This window comes from Ursus americanus, chromosome 28 (genome assembly GCF_024610735.1).
Source record: "Ursus americanus isolate L20-20 chromosome 28, mUrsAme1.1.p, whole genome shotgun sequence".
Taxonomy (NCBI): domain Eukaryota; kingdom Metazoa; phylum Chordata; class Mammalia; order Carnivora; family Ursidae; genus Ursus; species Ursus americanus.
The window spans coordinates 31,303,453-31,328,090 of NC_142154.1; the positions used below are offsets into that span (position 1 = coordinate 31,303,453).

At 35.6% G+C, this 24,638-nt stretch overlaps 1 protein-coding gene across 9 annotated transcripts in view; it reads left to right on the forward strand.

The window, feature by feature from the left end:
- MYO9A (myosin IXA) overlaps positions 1-24,638 on the forward strand; it is a 282,647-nt gene that overhangs the window by 31,808 nt on the left and 226,201 nt on the right. For 8 of the 9 annotated variants that reach the window (XM_045795282.2, XM_087856814.1, XM_045795281.2 and 5 more), the window contains 2 exons: positions 8,089-8,999; positions 23,834-23,928. In XM_045795282.2, coding sequence (XP_045651238.2) covers positions 8,160-8,999; positions 23,834-23,928 — 935 coding nt within the window. In that variant the 5' untranslated portion in view covers positions 8,089-8,159. Of the gene's footprint in view, positions 1-4,678; positions 6,765-8,088; positions 9,000-23,833; positions 23,929-24,638 lie in introns of those variants that run through there. The other variant, XM_045795284.2, reaches the window with a different exon arrangement.

The window sequence follows — 24,638 nt, forward strand, 5'->3', positions numbered from 1 at the left end:
TCTCAGGCTTAAACCTAGAATTACAATATTAAAGGGTTAAAAGGGACCTAAGAGATATTTAGCTCAGCTTTCTTTTTAAATTTTGCTTGGTGCAATTTTGATTATACCAATTTTTCTTTTGTCTAGAATTTACATGGGATACATGTTTTGTTTTTTTTTTTAAACTTTCAGATCTTGTATCCAGATGTGTGTCTATTGAATACAGCATATAGTTGGATTTAAAAAAATCTGTTGGCAATCTTTGTCTTTTAACTGGAGCATTTACATTTAATATGGTTACTGATATTTGTAGTTTGCTTTCCATTTGTTTCATCTGTTCTGACTCTCTCTAGGACCCCCCTCCTTTCTTGCCTTCTTTTGAATTGATTATTTTTTAATCATTCCATCTTTTCCACACTGTTAATTGCGAAGTTATACTTTTTTCTGTTTTTTTAGTGGTTACCCTAGAATAGGGGGTCAGCAGCCTTTTCCTTTTAAGGACAAGCTAGTAAACATTTTTGGCTTTGTGAACCACATGGTCTCTGTCATTTTAGTGCAGAAGCTTCCATAGATAACAGGTAATGGTATAAATTACAGATAGAGAATTAGGAAAAGTCTTCCAGGTAGAAGAGCACTGGGTTGAGATCAGAAACTGGGAGTTTTTTTTTTTAAAGTGAGGTCTTGGAAAAGGGGCTTTGAGAGTGAGTCAGAAAAGGAGTGAGCCTATCAGGAAGATTACAAGAAAAATAATTGTCATGTGAGAGCAGTTTCAAGAATGAGAAGATGGCTGTCTTGGTCAAATGCTATAGTGTGGCATGTTAAGATGAGGATTCAGAAGAGGCCTTTGGATTTGGCAACTTTATGGTAATTAGTGACATTTTCAAAGAATATTGGCAGAGCTTGCTATGGGGGAAGAGTGGAAAATGGAATATAAACCATTGATTCTCAAATACTATTTTTTGGACAAGCAACAACAGAACTCCATAGATTTCCCAACCTCAGAACCATTATTGGGCTTAGAAATGTATATTTTTGAAACATTGCCCAGATGATTTTGATAAACACTAATGGCTTACCATCAGGATATATATGTGAGTGATATTTTGAGGCACCCCCTCTTTCCCAAACACAAAGCAATGATTGTTAAAGTAAAAAGAGAAAATGGGGTGCAAAAACGATAAGCATTTCTGTTTCAGAAAAGCAGTAGAACACAAAGTAGTGAGTAGGGCTGTGGCTGGGACCCTGAAGGTAAAGCAGCTGAGATTTGGGTTTCTTTGACGTAATGGGGAAGTGTTGAAATTGAGCTCATTGTTGGATACCATGGGGCAGGATGGATAGGGCTCTTCTGTTAAAAAAGATACTTCTGAGTTTAGTTCGAGGGGCTGCCCTATTGTACACCTTTAGAAATCAGATTATAGTTATGCAGTGCTTCTACTGGAGTAATGCAGGCCCATCCAGCTTGGCTGTAATCAGTATTGCTGCTGACTGCTGCCAGAAACCACAGTTTATATGAAGCCTTCTTATACCTAGGGATTCAGGGGAACACAAACAGCTTTTCAGCTAGGAACCTACCATCTCAGAGCATATCCTCAATGTTAGTGCAGGACAGATCTGATTTGAGCAGACCAACTATAAGAATATTTATGAGATAACTGGGAAAATTGAATCCTGACCAGTAATACTAAAAATTGTTAATTTTTAAAGGTGTGATTAATGGTATTGTGGTCATGTTAAAAAAAAACAAATAGTAGGTTCTCGGTAAATGTTTGTATGAAAAACAAAATTTCCATCAGAAAGTACACCTGTAAATTAAATTTACAAACAAATTAAGCCATCTAATGCTGAGAATATGAAATAAAATCCGAAGAGCAGTTTATTCTGGATGACATTAAAATACTAGTCTGAAAATATCAAATTTTATATTTAGTATTTTCAGGGAGATGAGTAATATCCCTTAAATTAAAACAGTTATGGCATAAGGCAGAAAAAAGATCAGGTGGCTATGAAAATGACAAAAACTCTGTAAGTGAAAGCTAGTGTAATTTAAAACAACAGCATAATGTTGATAAATGGGAAGTCAGTAGGATGTCTCTTTTCCAGTATCAATCTATGAAATCAGAGTAGTGTTGATCAAAATGTCAGAAGGTTTTTTCATAGTAGTGGACGTGCTGATCTTAAAATTCTTATGGTAAAAAGTCAGAGTAACATTAAAGAAGAACAAATTTAAGTGATATGCCCTCCAGATATCAAAACTTACTATGGAGTTACAGTAATTAAGATAGGTTCAGGGATGGACAAAAAAACTAGTGGAAGAGAATACGGAACCCAGAACACATTGATATTTATATGGGATTTGCTACATGACAAAGGTGGCATTATAAATCAGAAGGGAGAGATTGGACTCTTGTGGTGGTGATTAAATTGTTAATCTGAATTGGAATGAAAACAATTAAGAGCCCTATGAAAATAAATTCTATATGGCTTAAGTATTAAAAGAGAAAAGAACAATTTAGAACAATTCCTCTCTTTTAGAAGAGAATAGAGGAAGATAACTTTCTGTCCTCAGGATGAAGAGGGATTTTTAGAAGCTATACCAGGAGATAATGCTATGTAGCTGTTGGAGCCAGACTGCCTGCTTCAGATCTCAACTTTATCACATTCTGGTTATGACTTTGGGCAAGTTATGTAATCTTTCTGTGTTTTCTCATTCGTAAAATGAGGATGATGGTAATGATTAAAAAACCCTCAGAGGAATGCCTGGGTGGCTTAATTGGTTAGGTGTTCAACTCTCTTTTTTTTTTTTTTTTTTTTAATAATGATTTTTTATTATGTTAGTCACCATACAGTACATCCCTGGTTTTCGATGTAAGGCTCGATGATTCATTAGTTGTGTATAACACCCAGTGAGGTGTTCAACTCTTGATTTTGGCTCAGGTCATGATCTTAGGGTTGTGGGATTGAGCCCCAAATCGGGCTCTGCACTGGGCGTGGAGGGCCTGCTTGAGATTCTCTCTCTCCTTCTCCCTCTGCCCCCCACCCCACTCGCTTGTGCGACCTTCTCTTGTGCATGTGGTCTCTCAAAAGAACAACAAAATAGCCCTCAGAGAGGAATTGTAAGAAATAAAATATGTGAAATGCTTAGAAAAATGACAAGTACAAATACTCAGAGCTAACTGTAGTTATTGTTACTGTAATTTACTAAAAAAGAAATCATAACCTGTAAAGGATTGATAAATTTGACTATTAAAAATAAAAACTCTGCAACAAAAGGTATTGTAAGCAAAATAGAAAGCTAAGGCACTGATTGGTAGGAGATATTTGTCACACATTTGACTGAAAATTGATTAATACCCAGGATATATGGAAAACTCATTCAAACCAATAAAAGGTAACTCAAAAAACAGAAATGAATAAGCAACATAGTCCAAATGACAAATGATAGGATAAGTGTTGCACTTGTCACACTAGTAATCAGGGAAATGCAAATTAAAGTAATGAGATACCTTTTTGCATTTAACGCTGGCAGAAACTCAAGTCTGAAGATACTAACTTATTGGTAAGGAGGCAGAGAAACATGAGCACTTTTCTACACTGGCTGCGACATAGTTGGTACAACTCCTTTTTGGAGAGTATTTTGTTAATACCTAGTAAAGTTGGAGATACTTAAAACCGGACAGTTCCACTTCTAGGTGTAAAGCCCAGCAGAGGCACAGGAAGAGACATATATGAGAACTGCAGCGTTGTTTTAATAGTTAATACTGGAAACATTCTTAGTGTTTGCTAGGACAGTAGATGATAAATTGTGGTATAATCATACAGTGGGATTTAAAAATTCTTAATTTTTTAGAGCAGTTTTATAGCAAATTTGAACAGGAGATCTAGACACCCTGTGTGTATGCCCCCACATATGCATAGCCTCCCCTATTAGCAACATCCCACCACCCCCACCCTGTGGTACCTTTGTTACAATTAATGAACCTGCATACAATGGCATATTATTTGGCAGTTAATGGACTTTTACATGCATCAGCATATATAAACAAGAATGTGAGATGCAGACTATTAAGTATGATATGACACCATTTTTTAAAACTTAAAAAAGTGAAACAGCTGTAATTATGGAGACCCACAAATGTAATGAAAATATAGAAACGTGTATGGAAATAGTTTCAAGCTCAAGTTAGTGGTTATCTCTGCAGAGCAAAGGAAAGGGCTTTAACCGTATCTCTGATATTTTGTTTATAAACTGATCTGGAGTAATAACAGCAGTTTTCAAACTTGTTGAATTGGGTGGTAGATATATGACTGCTTTTTAAAAAAAAATTAGTTTCAGAGGTAGAATTTAATGATTCATTAGCTGCGTAGAACACCCAGTGCTCATTACATCAAATGCCCTCCTTAATGCCCATCACCCAATTACCCCATCCCCTCCACCCACCTGCCCTCCAGCAACCCTGTTTGTTTCCTAGAGTTCAGCATCTCTTACGGTTTGCCTCTCTCAATTTTCATCTTATTTTTCCTTTCCTTCCCCTTTGTTCATCTCTTTTGTTTCTTAAAATTCCACCTATGAGTGAAATCATATGGTATTTGTCTTTCTCTGACTGACTTATGTCACTTAACATGATACCCTCTAGTTCTGTCCACGTCATTGCAAATGGCAAGATTTCATCCTTTTTTTTTTTTTTTTTTTGTTTAATTTGAGGGCATCTGGGTGGCTCAGTTGGTTAAGTGGCTGCCTTCAGCTCAGGTCATGATCTCAGGGTCCTGGGATCGAGTCCCACATTGGACTCCCTGCTGAGCAGTGAGGCTGCTTCTCCCTCTGCTTGTACGTGCACTCTCTCTTTCTCTCTGTCAAATAAGTAAATAAAATCTTAAAGAAAAAAAAAGATTATTTATTTGAGAGAGAGAGCATGAGCAGGAGGAGGGGCAGAGGGAGAGGAACAAGCAGACTCCCCACTGAGCAGAGAGCCTGACTTGGCCTGATCCCAGCACCCTGGGATCATGACCTGAGCCAAAGGCAGACACTTACCCTACTGAGACACCCAGGCGCCCAAGATTTCATTCTTTTTGATGTGTGAGTAATATTCCATTGTGTGTATGTGACACATTCCATCTGTCATCTGTCGATGGACATCTGGGCTCTTTCCATATTTTGGCTATTGTGGGCATTGCTGCTGTAAACATTGGGGTGCATGTGCCCCTTCAAATCACTGTGCTTGTATCCTTTGGGTAAATACTTAGTAGTGCAATTGCTGGGTTGTAGGGTAGCTGTATTTTTAACCTCCATACTGTTTTCCAGAGTGGCTACACCAGTTCGCATTGCTACCAACAGTGCAAGAGGGTTCTGCTTTCTCTGCATCCTCACCAACATCTGTTGTTTCCTGAGTTAATTTTAGCCATTCTGACTGGTGTGAGATGGTATCTCATTGTGGTTTTGATTTATTTCCCTGATGCCAAGTGATGTTGAGCATTTTTTCCTGTGTATGACTACTTTTTATATGTTCCATAATATTCTGTCTTTGAAAGATCTTCTAGGAAAAAGGTAAGAAACAGTTTCTGCATTTGAGGACTTGGACAAATATGTAGTAATATGAGAGAGAAGTAACTGAAGGTATTTAAAAAAAATAACATGGTGTCTTCACGTTAAAGGATGAAATAAAGTAAAAAGGGGAAGAGTGATAACACGAGGATGGTTTTTTGATGGGGCAAGTTACTGATGGAGATGATAAGAAATGGGTTTTATTAGCCCTGGAGAGGATGTGGAATATATTTTCCGTAGACTGGAATGGAAAAGCAGAGATGAGATGAAAATAGGAATACATTTTGAGTTGGAAAAGGCACTGTTTTCTCAGTGAGTTACCAAAGTTGAAATCATTCTCAAGGTGTTATATATGTGGGGTTTGAGAAGATTGGAAGGATATGCAGAATATTTGTAAGGAATGAAATAAGGTTAGCTAAAAAAAGTAGCCTTGAAGGAAAAGGGAAGATTGAATAAAATTTATAGTAGTATTTTGCTGTATAATTTTATCAGCTTTGTTCAGCAAGCCAGTGGCAGGATCTTATTGTTGCCTGCCTTACCTTGCCACTTATTAGAGGTTGTGAGTGAGAACCCAAAAGTCCTTGAAAATATATCTATTCTATAGCAGGTTTCTCTTATTCTCTTAGTTATAATTTCATCTAGTTTAGTTTTTCTGTTTATTTGATCTCATCATCTTATTGCTTTTTTTCAAGTTTTTATTTAAATTTCAGTTAACATACAGTGTAACATTAGTTTCAGGTGTAGATTTTAGTGATTCAGCACTTACATACAACACCCAGTGTTCATCACAAGTGCCCTCCTTAATTCCCATCATCTACATACCCCCCCCCCCCCACCTCTGGTAACCCTCAGCTTGTTCTTCATAAGTAAGAGTCTGCTTATTGGTTTGCCTCTCTTTTCCCGCCCTCCATCTTCGTTTGTTTTGTTTGTTAAATTCCACATGAGTGAAATCATATGGTATTTGTTTTTCTCTGACTGGCTTATTTCACCTAGCATAATACTCTGTAGCTCTATCCATGTTGTTGTAAGTGGCAAGATTTCATTCTTCTTCTTTTTTTTTTTTTTTTTAGATTTATTTATTTTAGAGAGTGTGCATGAGTAGAAGAGGGGCAGAGGGACATGGAGAGAATCTCAAGCAGACTTCCTGTTGATTGGGGAGCCACACTCGGGGCTTGATCTCAGGACCCCGAGATCATGACCTGAGCCAAAATCAGGAGTCAGACACTTAACCAACTGAGCCACCCAGGTGCCCCAAGATTTCATTCTTGTTTATGGCTGAGTACTATTTCATTATACATATATATGTCTGTCTCTTTCTCTCTCTCTGTATATATACATATATGCACATACACACATACTACCTCTTCTTATCCATTTGTCAGTCAGTGAACATTTGGGCTCTTTCCATAATTTGGCTATTGTTGATAGTGCTCCTGTAAACATCGGGATGCATGTATCCCTTTGATTAGTATTTTTTTATCCTTTGGGTAAATGTCTAGTAGGGCTGGATCATAATGTAGTTCTATTTTTTTTTTTTTAAAGATTTTTTTATTTATTTATTCGACAGAGATAGAGACAGCCAGCGAGAGAGGGAACACAAGCAGGGGGAGTGGGAGAGGAAGAAGCAGGCTCACAGCAGAGGAGCCTGATGTGGGGCTCGATCCCATAACGCCGGGATCACGCCCTGAGCCGAAGGCTGACGCTTAACCGCTGTGCCACCCAGGCGCCCCTCTATTTTTAACTTTCTGAGGAACTTCTTTACTGTTTTCCAGAGTGGCTGCTCCAGTTTTCATTAGCGTCAGTAGCATAACAGGGTTCCTCTTTCTCTGCATCCTCGCCAACACCTGTTGTTTGTGTTATTAATTTCATCTTACTGTTTTTAATTTCAGAAAAATTTGGCTTCATTGATGGCATTCTTGCTTGTTTTTGCTTTATCCATAAGAGCTTTGGGTGCAGGGTGATTAGGTTTTCATGATTATTCTGCCCATTTTAATTCAGCCTTTGCTGAGGCTCTTCAAATATAAAGAAAGAACTTGACTCCAATCTCAGGTACTTTAGAAACATTTGAGATAGTAGAGGACAAAAAAATTTTTATTTGTACTCTGGATTTTAAATTATTAGTATAATAAAACATGGAAGAAATCTTTGACAAGTTGCTGTTTTAGAAAGTATCCAGATTTGGGGTGCCTGGGTGGCACAGCGGTTAAGCGTCTGCCTTCAGCTCAGGGCGTGATCCCGGCGTTATGGGATCGAGCCCCACGTCAGGCTCCTCCGCTATGAGCCTGCTTCTTCCTCTCCCACTCCCCCTGCTTGTGTTCCCTCTCTCGCTGGCTGTCTCTATCTCTGTCAAATAAGTAAATAAAATCTTTAAAAAAAAAAAAAAGAAAGTATCCAGATTTGGGCAATAAAATGTAATATTATGTGGTCTTGATGAGACTGCTTTCAAGACTGTTTCTAGACTAAGAGTTAGGATTTTATGTTCTAAAAGATGTAATCAAATGATATAAGCCTTTCTTTCTTGAAGATTGTGTAATATGATTTCTAAATGTTTCACACTTCTTATGTTACAGTTCTTTTGCCACGAAAATGGTTTGCACGGTCTTGAACACATACTATCCATGCTGATGGGACAGGGTCCAATATGAATATAAATGATGGAGGAAGACGACGCTTTGAAGATAATGAACATACATTACATATATATCCTGGGACAATTTCAGAAGGGACTATCTACTGTCCAATTCCTGCCAGAAAAAACTCCACAGCTGCTGAGGTGATTGACTCTCTTATAAACAGACTTCATCTGGACAAAACGAAATGTTATGTTCTTGCAGAAGTAAAGGAGTTTGGTGGAGAAGAATGGATACTCAATCCAACAGACTGTCCAGTTCAGCGAATGATGTTATGGCCCCGAATGGCTCTAGAAAATCGCCTGAGTGGAGAGGACTATCGCTTTCTTCTGAGAGAAAAAAACCTTGATGGATCAATCCATTATGGTAGCCTGCAGTCATGGCTACGGGTAACAGAAGAACGCCGCAGGATGGTGGAACGGGGTTTTCTCCCACAGCCTCAACAGAAAGACTTCGATGATTTATGTAGCTTACCTGATTTGAATGAGAAAACTCTTTTAGAAAACCTACGAAATCGCTTTAAGCATGAAAAAATTTATACCTATGTTGGCAGTATTCTAATAGTTATTAACCCATTCAAGTTTCTTCCTATTTATAATCCCAAATATGTCAAAATGTATGATAACCACCAATTGGGAAAACTGGAGCCCCACATTTATGCTGTGGCTGATGTAGCTTATCATGCCATGCTTCAGCGCAAGAAGAATCAGTGCATCGTAATTTCAGGGGAGAGTGGTTCTGGGAAGACTCAAAGCACAAACTTTCTTATTCACCACCTTACTGCTCTCAGTCAGAAGGGATTTGCCAGTGGAGTGGAACAAATTATTCTTGGAGCTGGACCAGTACTTGAGGTAAGTGTGTAGAAAATACTTTTGTTACTCTTATATGTTTATAAGATATAAACTGATATACACTGATATGTTTATCTTTGAAAAATAAAAAATAAAAATTTGGTAGATGTGGGAAAATGAAGCTTAGAAGTATAGACATCGGTTTTAGTCATCAAGGAAAGTTGGAAGATGGAAAGCAAAAAAGGCAATGTGGAAGTTTAAAAGGTGTGACAGTGGAAGTATATTTTTCAAAGGTGTTTTTGGGTTAGTGATGAAGAAGATGATTGGAATCATGTATCCCCCTGTAAAGGGAAATAGCAGGGGCAGAACTCCTGTCTGTAATTAGGTTGGGGAGAATATTCTTATCAATATATTTGCATCCTTGTAACTTGAACATCTGTGCCTAGTATCGAATTCTAAGGGTTCAGTTTGGAAATGTAAAGAATATGGGAAAAAATTTAGTTCTATAATGTTTTAGAAGTAATATTACCAAAGGTAGAAAGAAAAGAAAATACACCATTTTTGTTTTAGAGATGAAAGGAAAAGGTAATATTACTTATTTTTTTTTGAAGATTTTATTTATTAGAGAGAGAGGGAGACTGCATGTATGAACGGGAGGAGGGGCAGAGGGAGAGGGGCAAGCAGAGCCCCCACTGAGTGGGGAGCCCAAAGTGGGGCTCAATCCCAGGACCCTGAGTTTATGACATGAGCTGAAGTCAGATGCTTACCCAACTGAGAAACCCAGGCGCCCCATATTACTTATTTTTTAAAAGGGATTTTGTGAGGTATAATTGCGATACACTAAACTGCACATATTGAAAATGTACAATTTGATAAAATTTGGCATGTATATATACTAATTAAACCACCACCGCAGTCAAGGTACTGAATATATCCATTATCCCTGAAGTTTCTTCATACCTCTGTAATTACTCTCTCACCTTTTCCAGCTCAGTCATCTACAAGAAACCATTTACTTTGTCACTATAGATTAGTTTGTATTTTCTAGAAACTAATTTTTATATACATGGAATCATATATTATGTACTCTTTTATGTTTGACTTCTCTTGGTATAATTATTTCAGGATTCGTCCATGTTGTTGTATTTGTCAGTAATTCATTCCTTTTGCTAAGGTAGAATTCCACTGTCTGGGTATACCACACTTTGTTTATCCATTCACCTGTTAATGGATATTTAGGTTGTTGCTAGTTTTTGTCTATTACGCATAAAACTCTATATAAGTCTTTGTGTGGACATACACTTTCTTTTGGGTAAATACCTAGGAGTGGAAAGACTGGTCATATGATAGGGTATATACTTAACTTTTTAAGAAACTCCCAAATTTTTCCAAAGTGATTGTACCCACCATTTTATATTCTCACCCAGCAGTGTGTGTCAGTTCCAGTTACTCCACATCCTTGCTAACCCTTGATAGAGTCATTCCTTTAAATTTTAGCCACTCACATACATATATAGTGGTATCTCATTGAGGTTTTAATTTGCATTCTATAATGACTAATGCTATGTGAGCATATTTTCATGTGTTTATTTGCCCTCTACGTATCTTCTTTGGTGAGATGTTTGTCAAAATTTATTGCCCAACTTTTTTTTTTTTTTTTTTACAGATTTTATTTATTTATTCGACAGAGATAGAGACAGCCAGCGAGAGAGGGAACACAAGCAGGGGGAGTGGGAGAGAAAGAAGCAGGCTCATAGCAGAAGAGCCTGATGTGGGGCTCGATCCCATAACGCCGGGATCACGCCCTGAGCCGAAGGCAGACGCTCAACCGCTGTGCCACCCAGGCGCCCCCCTATTGCCCAACTTTTTACTGGGTTTTCTTACTGTGTTTTGAAAGAACTTTTATACAAGTTCTTTATCACATATGTGCTTGCACACATTTTCTGTCAGATTTAACCACCTCTTTTTTTTTTTTTTTGAATATGGTTGATAATATGTTATATTAGTTTCAGGTGTACAACTTAGTGATTCCACTCGTTTATAATATTATGCTGTGTTTACCATAAGTGTATCCACCATCTATCCTGATACATTGCTATTACAATATCATAAGTATATTCCTTATGCTGCGCCTTTTATTCCTGTGATTTATTCATTCTGTAAGTGGAAGCCTGTATCTATCACTCCCCTTCACCCATTAGGCCCAACCTCCCACCCCTACCCTTTTGGCAACTATCAGTTTGTTCTCTATTTATAGGTTTGATTCTGCTTTTTATTTGTTTCTTTTTTTTTCTTCCTAGATTCTTATGAGTGAAATCGTATGGTATATTTCTTTCTCAGTCTGACTTATTTCACTTAGCATAATATCCTCTAGGTCCATCCATGTTGTTTCAAATGACGTGAACTCAATCCCTTTGTATATACATTCCACATCTTCCTTGTCCATTCATCTGTTGATGAACACTTAGGTTTTTTCATATCTTGGCTATTGTAAATAATGCTGCAGTAAACATAGGAGTGCATATATCTCTTTGAATTCGTGTTTTCATTTTCTTTGGGTAAATACCCAGTAGTAGAATTATTGGATCATATGGTATTTCTATTTTTAATTTTTTGAGGAACCCCCATACTATTTTACATAGTGGCTGTACCAGTTTAAATTTCCATCAACAGTGTACAAGAGTTCCTTTTTCTCCACAGCCTTGCCAACACTTGTTATTTTTTGTGTTTTTGATTATGGCCATTCTAACAGATGTAAGGTAATATCTCATTGATTTGCAATTCCCTGATAATGAGTGATATAGATCATCTTTTCATGTGTCTGTTGGCCATCTGTATCTATTCAGGTCCTCTGCCCAATTTAATTGGATTATTTTTTTGGTGTTGTAGAATTTTTAAATATGTTTTAGATATTAACTCTTTTTAGATATATCATTTGCAAATATTTTCTCCCTCTCAGTAGGTGGCCTTTTTGTTTGTTGATGGTTTCCTTTGCTGTGTGAAAGTGTTTTTTTTTTTTTTTTGTTAGTTTGTTTTTTTTGGTGTGGTCCCAATAGCTTGTTTTTGTTTTTGTTTCCTTTGCCTTATGAGACATATCTAGAAAAATGTTGCTTTGGCCAATGTCAGAGAAATTACTACTTGTGTTCTATTCTAGGATTTTTATGGTTTCAGGTTTCATATTTAGGTTTTAATCCAGTTTGAGTTTATTTTTGTGTTACAAGGCAGTCAGTTTCATTCTTTTGCATGTAGCTGTCCAGTTTTCCCAGCATCATTTATTGAAGAGACTGTCTCCTGTTACATATTCTTGCGTCCTTTGCCATTGATTAATTGACTGCATGAGTGTGAGTTTATTTTTGGGCTCTCTATTCTGTGCCATTGATCCTTGTGTCTCTTTTTGTGCCAGTACCATACTGTTTTGATTACTACAGCTTTGTAGTGTATGTTAAAATGTGAAATTGTGACACCTCCAGCTTTGTTTTTCTTCGTCAGGATTGTTCTTGCAATTCCAGGTACTTTCTGGTTCCATAGAAATTTTACTGTTATTCTAGTTTTTTAAAACAATGCTTTTGGGTATTTTGATAGGTATTGCATCGAAACTGTAGATTGCTTTGGGTAATATAGATGTTTTGACAATAGTAATTCTTTCAATCCATGAGCCTGGAATATCTTTCCATTTGTTTGTGTCATCTTCAGTTTCTTTGATCAGTATTTTATGGTTTCGGAGTACAGATCTCTGACTTTTTTGGTTAAGTTTATTCTTAGGTCTTTTCTTCTTTTTGGTGCAGTAGTAAATGGTATTGTTTTCTTAATTTCTCTGTCTGCTGCTTTGTTATTAGTATATAGAAATGCTACCAATTTCTGGTTGTTAATTTTGTATCCTTCAACTTTACCGAATTCATTTATTACTTCTAGTTGCTTTTTGGTGTAGTCTTTAAGATTTTCTATGTATAGTATCATATCATCTGCATATAGTGATAATTTAGTTGCTTCTTTACCGTCATGACATGGATACCTTTTTCTTGTCTTATTGCTGTGGCTGGGACTTCTAGTACTATGTTGAATAAAAGTAGCAAGTGTGGACATATTTGTCTTATTCCTGATCTTAGAGGAAAAGCTCTCAATTTTTCACCATTGAGTATGAGCTGTGGGATTTTCATATATAGTCTCTATTATGTTGAGATATGTGCCCTCTAACCCCACTTTTTTGAGAGTTTGTATCATCAGTGGAATTTGAATTTTGTCAAATGGTTTTTCTGCACCTACTGATGATCATATGATTTTTATCCTTTGTTTTGTTGACGTGGTGTATCGCATTGATATGTGATTACTGAACCATTCTTACATCCCTGGAGCAAGTCTCACTTGATCATGGTGAATGATCTCTGTAATGTATTGTTGTATATGGTTTGGTAATATTTTGTTGAGGGTGTTTGCATCTATCTTCATCAGGGATACTGGCCTGTAGTTGTTTTGTGTGTGGGTGGTGTCTTTTTTTGGTTTAGGCATCAGGTTAATGCTGTCCTCATAAATGTATTTGGAAGCTTTCCTTCCCCTTGTATTTTTTGGGATAGTTTGATGAGAATACGTATTAATTCTTTTTAAAGTGTTCGGTAGAATTCACCTGTGGATCCATCTGGTCCTGGACTTTTATTTTTTGATTACTGATTCAGTTTTGTTACTTGTAGTGGGTCTGTTCAGATTTTCTATTTCTCCTGTTCAGTTTTGAAAGATTGTATGTTTCTGGGAATTTATAGATTTCTTCTAGGTTGTTCAGTTTGTTGCCATACTGTTTTTTGTAGAATTCTCTTACAATTCTTTTTATTTCTGTGGTGTCAGTTGTTACATCTCTTTCATTTCTGATATTATTTATTTGGGTCCTTCCTCTTTTTTTGATGGGTCTGGCTAAGGGTTTATCAATTTTGCTTACCTTTTCAAAGAACCAGCTCTTGGTTTCATTGATTTTTTTTTTTCCTGTTGCTTTTTTAAGTCTCTGTGTCATTCATTTGTACTCTGTTCTTTGTTATTTCCTTCCTTCTTCTCACCTTGGGCTTTGTTTTTCTTTCTTTCTTTCTTTCTTTCTTTCTTTCTTTCTTTCTTTCTTTCTTTCTTCTTTTTTCTAGTTCCTTTAGTTGTACATTTAGATTGTTTATTTGAGCTTTTTCTTGTTTCTTGAGGTAGGCCTGTATCGCTATATATTTCCTTCTTAGAACTGTTTTGGCTGTGTCTCAGTGATTTTGGACGGTTGTGTTTTCAGTTTGATTTAGATTTAACCCTTTCTTTTCTTTTCTTTTTTAAAGATTTTATTTATTTATTTGACAGGCAGTGAGAGAGGGAACACAAGCAGAGGGAGTAGGAGAGGGGGAAGCAGGCTTCCCGCCGAGCAGGGAGCCCAATGTGGGGCTCAATCCCACAACTCTGGGATCATGACCTGAGCTGAAGGCAGATGCTTAATGACTGAGCCACTCAGGTGCTCCAAGATTTAACTCTTTCTTAATATTACTTTTTGAAGAGCAGAATTTAAAATTTTCCACTCAGTTTTATTGAGATATATTTGACATACATCACTGTATTAATTTAAGGTGTACAACTGAATGATTTATATATGTATATATTGAGAAGTGATTACCGCAGTAAGTTTAGTTAACATCTATCACCTGACATAATTTCAGTTTTTTTTTTTTCTTGAGGTGAGAACTTTAAAGATTTACTCTCTTAGTAACTTTCAAATTTATGATGCAGTACTGGTAAGTATAGTCACCATGGTGTACATTACAGTCTCAGAACTTATTTATCTTACAACTAGAAATTTGTACCTTTTGACCACCTTCACCCATTCCCCACTCCCCTATCTCCCTGGCAACCACCAGTCCTCTCTCATGAGTTTTGTTTTAGATTCCACATATAAATGAGATCATACAGTATTTGTCTTTGTCTAACTTATCTAACTTGTAATGCCTTCAAAGGTATTGTTGCAAATGGCAGGATTTTCTTATTTTTTTTTATGGCTGAATAATATTCCATCGTATATACATACAACATTTATCCATTCATTCATCAGTGGACACTCAGGTTGTTTTCATGTCTTCGCTGTTGTAAATAATGCTGCAGCGAACATGGGGGTGCAGATATCTCTTTGAGATAGTAATTTCATTTCCTTCGGATATATACCCAGAAGCGGAATTGCTGGATCATATGGTATTTCTATTTCTATTTTTATTTATTAATTTATTATTTATTTTTTTAGAGAAAGAGTGTGTGTGAGTGGGGGGGAGGGGCAAAGGGAGAAGGGGAGAGAGAGACTCTTAAGCAGGTTCCACACCCAGCATGGAGCATGATACACAACCTTGCGGTCATGACCTGAGTGAAAATCAAGAGTTGGATGCTTAACCTACTGAGCCACCCAGGCGTCCCTGGTATTTCTATTTTTAATTTTTTGAGGAACCACCATACTGGTTTTCTTTTTTCTTTCTTTCTTTTCTTTCTTTCTTTCTTTCTTTCTTTCTTTCTTTCTTTCTTTCTTTCTTTTTTTTTTTTTTTTTTGAGTGTCTGCACCAGTTTACATTTCCATGACCAATATACACAGGTTACTTTTTCTCCCATGTCCTTGCCAACAGTTGTTACCTCTTGTCTCTTGGATAATAAGCATTCTAACAGGTATTAGGTGATATTTCATAGTGGTTTTGATTTGCATTTCCACAATGATGAGTGATGTTGAGCTCCTTTTCATACCTCTTTTCCATTTCTAGATCTTCTATACAAAAAAAATCTTTTTTTTTTTCCTGCTATTGAGTTGTTTGGGTTCCTAATATATTTTGGATATAACCTCTTATCAGGTACATGATTTGCCAGTGTTTTCTCCCATCAGTATGTTGCCTTTTCATTTTGTTGATGGTTACCTTTGCTGTGCAGAAACTTTTGGGTTTCGTATAGTTCCACTTGTTTATATTTGCTTTTGTTGCCTTTGCTTTTAGTGTCATCCCCCAAAATCATCTCTAATACTGATGTCTTACCTTCTAGGGTTATTACGGTTTCAGGTCTTATGTTTAAGTCTTTAATCCATTTTGAGTTGATTTTTGTGTATGGTATAAGAGAAGGACATGGTTTCAATCTTTTTCATGTGGCCGTCCAGTTTTTCCAGCACCATTTATTGAAGAGACTGTCCTTTCTCCATTGAATATTCTTGGCTTCTTTGTCCCAGATTAATTGACCATTTATGTGTAGGTTTATTTCTGGGCTCTGTATTCTGTTGTTTGTTTTTTTAATCTATATATGTTTGCTTTTTTGACAGTACTCTACTGTTTTGATTATTATAGATTTTAATAAAATTTGAAATCAGAAAGTGTAATGCCTCTGGCTTTGTTGTTTTTCAGGATTGCTTTGGTTATTTGGGGTCTTCTGTGGTTCTATACAAATTTTAGAATGTCTTTTCTACTTCAGTGAATAATGCCATTGGAATTTGGATAGGAATTGCAGTGAATCTGTTGATTGCTTTGGGGTAGTGTGGACATTTTAACAATGTGAATTCTTCAATCTATGTGCACAGAATACCTTTTCATTTATTTGTGTCTTCTTCAGTATGTCATGAGTGTCTTATAGTTTTCATTGTACAGATCTTTCACCACCTTGGTGAAACTTCGTTCAGATTTAACCCTCTCTTAATAGTACCTTTTGAAGAGCAGAATTTTAAATTTTGATAAAGTCCAATTTAGCCATTTCTTTTCTCTTATGGATTGTGCTTTTGGTGTCATATTTAAGAAAACTGACTAACCCATGGTTACAAAGATGTTCTGTGTTTTGTTTTGTTTTTCATTAGTTTTATAGTTTCAGGTTTTGCATTCAGGTCTGTGATCCATTTTGAGTTTATTTTGTATATGGTATAAGGTATAGATCCAGTGTTTTCCTATGAATATCTACTTGTTTCAAGACTATTTTTGGTTGAAAGACTGTTTTTTCTTTAGTCTTTGTCAAGAAGTTTTTGTCCATATGTATGTGGATTTATTTCTGCATTCTCTCTTCTGTTTTATTGATTCATTTGTCTTTATGATAGCGCTATACTATCATTATATAACTTTATAATAATTTTTGAAATTAGGTTGTATTAATCCTTTTTCTTAATTGTTTGGATATTCTGTCCTTTGCATTTCCATATAAATTTTAGAACATGGGTCATCTGACCTATGAACAAGTTTATTTTCCCATTTATGAAGATCGTCTCTAATTTCTCTAAGTAGTATTTTGTTGTTTTTAATGTAAAGGACTTTAACATCTATAGTAAGTTATATTTGTCAGTATTTTTTTTTTTAAAGATTTTATTTATTTATTTGACACAGAGAGAGAGCCAGTGAGAGAGGGGACACAAGCAGGGGGAGTGGGAGAGGAAGAAGCAGGCTCCCAGCGGAGGAGCCTGATGTGGGGCTCGATCCCATAACGCCGGGATCACGCCCTGAGCTGAAGGCAGATGCTTAACGACTGAGCTACCCAGGTGCCCCGTATTTGTCAGTATTTTTTGATGCTTTTATAAATGGTATTTAAAAGTTTTCAATTGTTAGTGCCTAATATATAGAGATATAGTTGATATTGGCACTTTGATCTTATATTCTACAAACTGACTAGATATAAATATTCTGACTTTTTAAAAGTTTTCATTGGATTTTCCACATAGGAAATCCTATTAGTGAATAAAAAGGCATTTTTTCCCCCCAATCTGGATTTTTTTTTTCTTGCAGATTTCACTGATTATGCCAGTATGAATATAAGTGGTGAAAGCAAATTCTTGTCCTGGGGGAAAACATTCAGCTTTAAACATTAAGTATGATGATAGCTGTTGGTTTTGTGTAGATGCTCTTTACTAGATTGAGGCCCATTCTCTTTTATTCCTACTTTGTTTAGAATTTTTATCAGGAATTGTTGGATTTTGCCAAATGCTCTTTCTGTGTCTATTTGAGATGGTCATATGGTTTACAAAGAATAGTTTGTTAATGTGGTGAATTATATCAATGGATTTTTGATTGGTAAACCATTTCAGCATTCCTGGGATAAACACCACTTGTCATGATTATTATCCTTTAATGTATTACTGGATTTGGTTTTCTTAAATTTTGTTTAAAATTTTTGATATGTTGTATTCTTTAATATTTTTTTCTTTTTTTTTTTGGTATCAGGATAATTCTGCCCTCATGGGAATGAGTTGGGATGTCTTATATTTTTGGAAGAGTTTGTGTAGAACTTTTTTTTCCCCCTACTATCAGTGTTAGGATTGATATGAAACAATCTAGGCCTGTGGTTTTCTTTGCAGGAAGAGTTTTTTTTAAATTTATTATTTAAATTTTTAAAAATTTATTAGTTTCAGAGATAGAGTTTAGTGATTCATCAGTTGCATGTAACACCCAGTGCTCATTCCATTTATGTTCCCTCTTTAATGCCCATCCCCCACCTCCCTCCCCTCCAGCAGCCCTCAGTTTGTTTCCTAGAGTTCCGCATCTCTTATGGTTTGCCTCTTTCTCAATTTTCATCTTATTTTATCTTTCCTTCCCTTCCCCTATGTTCATGTGTTTTGTTTCTTAAATTCCACAAATGAGTGAAATCATAGGGTATTTGTCTTTCTCTGACTGACTTATTTCACTTAGCATGATACCCTCTAGTTCCATCCACATTGTTGCGGATGACAAGATTTCATTCTTTTTGGTGGTTGAGTAATAGTCCAGTGTGTGTGTGTAACATTTATTTATTTGAGAGAGAGAGAAAGAGCAGAGGGAGGGAGACACAGACTCCCTGCTGAACAGGGAGCCCAATGCAGAGCTAGATCCCAGGATGCTGGGATCATGACCTGAGCCAAAGGCAGATGCTTAAGCGACTGAGTCACCCAACGCCCCATATACCACATCATCTTTATCCATTCATCTGTTGATGGACATTTGGGCTCTTTCCATATTTTGGCTCTTGTGAGCATTGCTGCTATAAACATTGGGGTGCATGTGCCCTTTCGAATCACTGTTTGTATCCTTTGGGTAAATACCTAGTAGTGCAATAGCTGTGTCATAGGGTTGCTGTATTTTTAACTTCTTGAGGAACCTGCATACTGTTTTCCAGAGTGGCTACACCAGTTTGCATTGCTACCTTTCTCTGCATCCTCACCAACATCTCGTTTCCTGAGTTGTTAATTTTAGCCATTCTGACTGGTGTGAGAGTGGTATCTTGTGATTTTGATTTGTATTTCCCTGATGCCAAGTGACGTGGAGCATTTTTTCATGTGTCTGTTGGCCATTTGTATGTCTTCTTTGGAGAAATGTTTATTCATGTCTTCTTTCCATTTCTTGACTGGAGTTTTTTTTTTTTTTTTTTTTTTTGGATGTTGAGTTTGATAAGTTCTTTATAGATTTTGGATACTAATATTTTATCTGATAAGTTTGCAGGAAAGTTTTAAACAAAGTTTCAATTTTTAAAGGAGATATAGAACTACTTTGAACTTGTCTGTGACTTTGAACCTGAAGTATGTCTCTTGGCGAAAGCATGGAATTGGATCATTAAAAATAGAAATAAAATCCATTCTGCCAGTTATCTATCTTTTGACTGGAATGTTTGATCCGTTTACAGTTAATATAATTACTCATAATGTAGGATTTATGCCTGCACATTTTTATTATTTTTTTTCCTTTCCTGAGAGTGAGTGCATGAGTTGGGGTGAGGGGCAAAGGGAGAGAGAGAGAGGGAATCTTATGCAGGCTTCCCCCGGCATAGAGCCTGATGTAGGGCTTGATCTCACAACCCTGAAGTTGTGACTTGAGCCGATATCAAGAGTCAGACGCTTTAAGCGTCTGGGTCATCCAGGCGCCCCTGCCATTTGTTTTTTTAATATGCTTTTTTATGTCCTGTATTTTTCTATTACTACTTTCTGTTAGGTTAAGGAAATGTTATCTAGTGTACCATTTTAATTTTGTTGTCTCTCTCTTGGGTTTTTTGGTTATTTTTTTTAGTGGTATTCCTGAGCATTCCAGTTAACATAACAATTCAGTTTGGATTACTACCAATTTAATTTCAGTAATATGTAAAAACTTTCTTCTGTATAGCTCTGTTCCTTTCCCCCTCTTTTGTGCTTTATTTTCATATAAATTACGTTTTTCTACATTGTATATCCATACACACAATTTTATATTTATTGTTTTATGGAATTGTCTTTCAGGTCAGGTAGAAGGAAAAAAGTTACAAACAAAATATTTATACTCTGTTTTGTATTTATATTACATTTACTTTTGCTTGTGGTCTTTATTTCTTCATATAGATTTGCTTTGTTATCAAGTGTCTCTTCATTTCAGCTTGAATTACTTCATTTAGTATTTTTTGTAAGGCCCATCTGCTGAATGTATTCTTTCAGTTTTTGTTTATTTAAATGTCTTAATTTCTCCTTTAATTTTGAAAGATAGTTTTACTGGACACAGATTTCTTGGTTGACAGGCTTTTCTCAGCAATTTGAATATATTTACTCCACTGTCGTTAATTCTTAATGTTTTACTTGGAGAAATTAGGTGTTAGGCTTATTGAGGAACCTTTATATGGTAGTTGCTTCATCTCTTTCACTGCTTATAAGAACTATTCTTTTTTTTTTTTTTAAGACTTTATTTATTTGAGAGAGACAAAGAACACAAGTGGGGGAAGAGGCAGATGGAGAGCGAGAGGCAGACTCTTTGCTGAGGAGGGAGCCCAATGCAGGGCTCCATCTCAGGACCCTGGGACCATATAAGAACTATTCTTTGTCTTTCAGCAATTTGATCATTATTTGTCTAGGTGCAGAGCTTTTTTAGTTTTTCATGCTTGGAGTTTGTGAAGGTTGTTGGATCTGTAGATTAGTGTTTTTCATGAAATTTGGGCAGTATTGGGCCTTTCATTGTTGAAATATTCATTTTGTGTTTTCTACTGTATCTGCTTGCTTATGTCTCTACTTGAGCTCCTCCAGTGAATTTTTCATTTTAGTTAGTGTACTTTTCAATACTGGAATTTTTATAATTTCTACCCCTTCACTGATATTCTCTGCTGTTAAGGCATCCTTTTCGTATTTTCCTTTAGTTGTTTGAAAATATTTAAAATAGCTGGTACAAAGTTTTGGCTTTGGAGCTCTCACATCTGGGTTTTGTCAGGGATAGTTTCTGTTTATTGCTTTTATAAAATTTTCTCGGTCCATACTTTCTTTCTTCTTTGCATGTCTTACAATATTTTGGTGAAAAGTGGGCATTTTTATTAATACAGTGTGGCAGTTCTGGAAATGAGATTTTTCCCTCCTCCCAGGGTTTGCAGTGGTTGTTTTGTTATTGCTGTTTGGTTGTTCTATGCTTCTTTGGAATATGTGTGTGAAGTCTGTTCTTTTTCCTGTGAGGCCTTTACATTCTTTCTTCATTTAGCTTAGTGGTCAGATAATAATTGGACAAGGTTTTCTTTTTTTTTAAATGCCCTGGAGCAATAAGGCTCCTAGTTTTTTCTGTGAAGTTTTACGTGCTTCTTAGATACTTGTCAACATTTAATCAGGCAATTGTCAAATCTGCCTTACCTTTTACTTCCTATTTTCATAGAACTTAAATATCAACCAGAGATCTCAGCTCTTTACTGAGCGTGTGTATATTTCTGGGCATGTGCACAGTCCTGCACAGGCATAACACCTTTTACATTCCCTGGAATATTTCAGATCTTTATTTTTTTTGAGATTTTATTTATTTGACAGAGAGAGCGAGCGAGCACAAGCCAGAAGGAAAAGACACTCCTTGCTGAGCAGGGAGCCTGACGCGGGGCTGGATCCCAGGACCCTGGGATCATGACTTGAGCCAAAGGCAGACGCTTAACTGACTGAGCCACCTAAGCATCCCTATTTCAGATCTTTAAATGCCCCTTTTGTAGAAATCATTCATTACGTTTTCCTTTTAAGTTGTTTGGTTTTCTCATTTTTTGCCTCATTCTCCTATTGCTACCTTAGGCAGTTGCAGTGTTTAAACAATTGCCTCTGATTGTTTTTTTTTTAACAAACATACATGGGTGAAAAGGCTGTCTCTTGTGAGTGAGCTCCAAGTCAGGTCAGGTAAAGATAATCCTTCGAGTAAGGTTTTCCAGGGAAATACCATATAGCTCAAATTCTGACAGTTACCTGTGGCATGAGGCTTTGGCTATAATCCTGTTTTGATTTTTCAATGGCTACTAGGCTGCCTTTTAAACAGACTGTAATTATAGAGTGTTGCATTTCCCTTCAGCATGGAGCTAAGGAGAGGGATATGGTAATTGGGTGAGTTAAAATGCTACAATGCCTGTTTTTCTTACTGAGATTTGGCTGTTTTCCTTGATTAAGTGTTCCCCTACAAAGGATTATTGTAAGCTTTTAGTTAATTTCTAGAGTTGTCAAAAAGTTGATTTGGGTAATTTTTTTTTAGTTTTATTTCTCTAATGAAGAAAGGATTTTTCAGAGATCTTTATCATTTTCTGTGACCTGTTTTAATGATCTTTTCAAGAGATTTAAGTAATAAATACTTTATATATTTACCTTTATAGTTACCATTTTTGCTGTTCTCCATTTTCTACACTGATCCATATTTGAGTATGATATTTTCCTTCTGCATGACGGACTTCCTTTAATGTTCCTTTTAGTGTGGGCTGGCTTATGATGAAAATTTTCAGATTTACATATCAGAGATTGTCTTTTTTTGGCCTTAATTTTTGAGTGATTTACCTTTTTTAGGAGATATTTAAATTAAAATTAAGAGAATTAAATTTAAATAGAATTAAAATTTCAGTAAAATTTATGAATTTTAAAACATTGATTTGGGTAACCATCTCTATACTATCCAAATGCAGAAAAGTTCCACTACTTGAAACTCCTTCACGCTATTCTTTATCTTCATATCCTCTTTATTTTCTCCCATACTAATTCATGGGAACTACTTGTCTGTTTTCCATTGTTTTTTTTTTTTTTTTTTTTCCAAAATGTCACAGAAATGGAATCATATACTAAGTAAAGTTTTGAGAATAGCTTCTCTCATTTAGCATTATGTCTTGGAAATTCATTCAAATTGTTGAATATGTGAGTTCAACTGGGGATTATGCTTTTAAATTTCTATTTTAAGAAATTTTATTGGGATATATAACTTACAATAAATTTATAGTGGGGTTTTTGATAAATGTATATACACTTATATAACCACCATCATACAGTGAAGCTATAGAATATTTTTATTACATCTTGTACCCCTTTTACACATTTCCCAACTCCACCCCCATTCCCAGACAACTCTTGTCTTCTTCTTGTTACTGTTGTTTTGCCTTTTCTAAAATTTCTTAGTACAGTATGTAGTCTTTGAGTTTGGTTTCTTCCACATGTCATAATGTTCTGATATTCATTAATGTTGATGTATGTACCAGTTTATCTTTATTGCTGGGTAGCATTCATTGCATTGTGTATACTTTGGTAACAATTTAGGCAGCTTATGTATTTTTAATTCTTTTTAAAGTAGTACTGTAGCTTTGTTTTAAGTTGATGTGATAAAGTGTAATAAATTACATAGTGAAATTTTATTTCATTTATACTATTCTAAAATTGCAATTATTTTGATGTAATTATTCTGTCTCTAGCTTCTATTTATTTAATTTAGCAAGATTTTAAACAATTTATAAATATATTAAGAAAGTTTGGTGGCTCTTGAATGTAAAAGTTAAATTAACTTTAAGGAGTGTTACGTTTTTAAAATTAAGATTTATTTTAATGAAAAGCATAAAGTACTTTCTACTTGGTTTTATTTCAACTATTAATTGCTCTCTTTTACTTTACCTGAACCATATGAGTCTGAAGTTAAAGAGAATTGCATTTTGTCTCTTTGAGCCAACCTAAGCAAGAATGAAATTAATGAGACTATTTATTTTGACAGGCCTTTGGAAATGCAAAGACAGCTCATAATAACAATTCAAGTCGTTTTGGCAAATTTATTCAAGTAAATTACCAAGAAACTGGCACTGTACTTGGGTAAGTAGCAATAGCAGTAGCAGGCTTTGTAGTATGTTTTTATTTTCACCATTGTCTCTTCATAATCCAGATTGTTCATTTGCTCTTTAATGAGAATAGTGACATTGGTGTCTGCATTCAGTTTTCTTCCTCTAAACTTTTTTTTTTGGAAAAGTTGAAGCCTGAGAAAAGTTCAAAGAATAGTGTAACACATACATCTGTAACTTAGATTTGCTAATTGTTAACAATTTGCTACATTTGCTTTATTTCTCTGTATTATGCATACATCCACTTTTAAAATTGTTTTTGAGTAAGTTGGGCATATAATTTGACTCCCCACAGGAATCACAGCCACATTTTCTTACATAATGCTGTTATATTCAAGAAATTTAATTTTGTTACAATAACATTTCTTATTACAGTCTGTAAATAGAGTACTTCTGGTTGTTCCAGCAATATTCTTTCTAATTTTAAAGCATCTAATAGACTTTATTTTTAGAGTAGTTTTAGGGTCACAACAAAAATGAGTAGAAAGTACAGAGAGTTCCCATATACCTCTTCACCCTATCCCCCAGTGTTCCATTTGTGTGGTATGTTCTGTGGGCTTTGACAATTGTATAAAGACATGTATTCACCATTACAGTATCATGTGAAATAGTTTTACTGCTCTAAAATCCTCTGTGGTTTGCCTGTTCATCCCTTCTTACCCAATAACACTTGGCAACCATGTA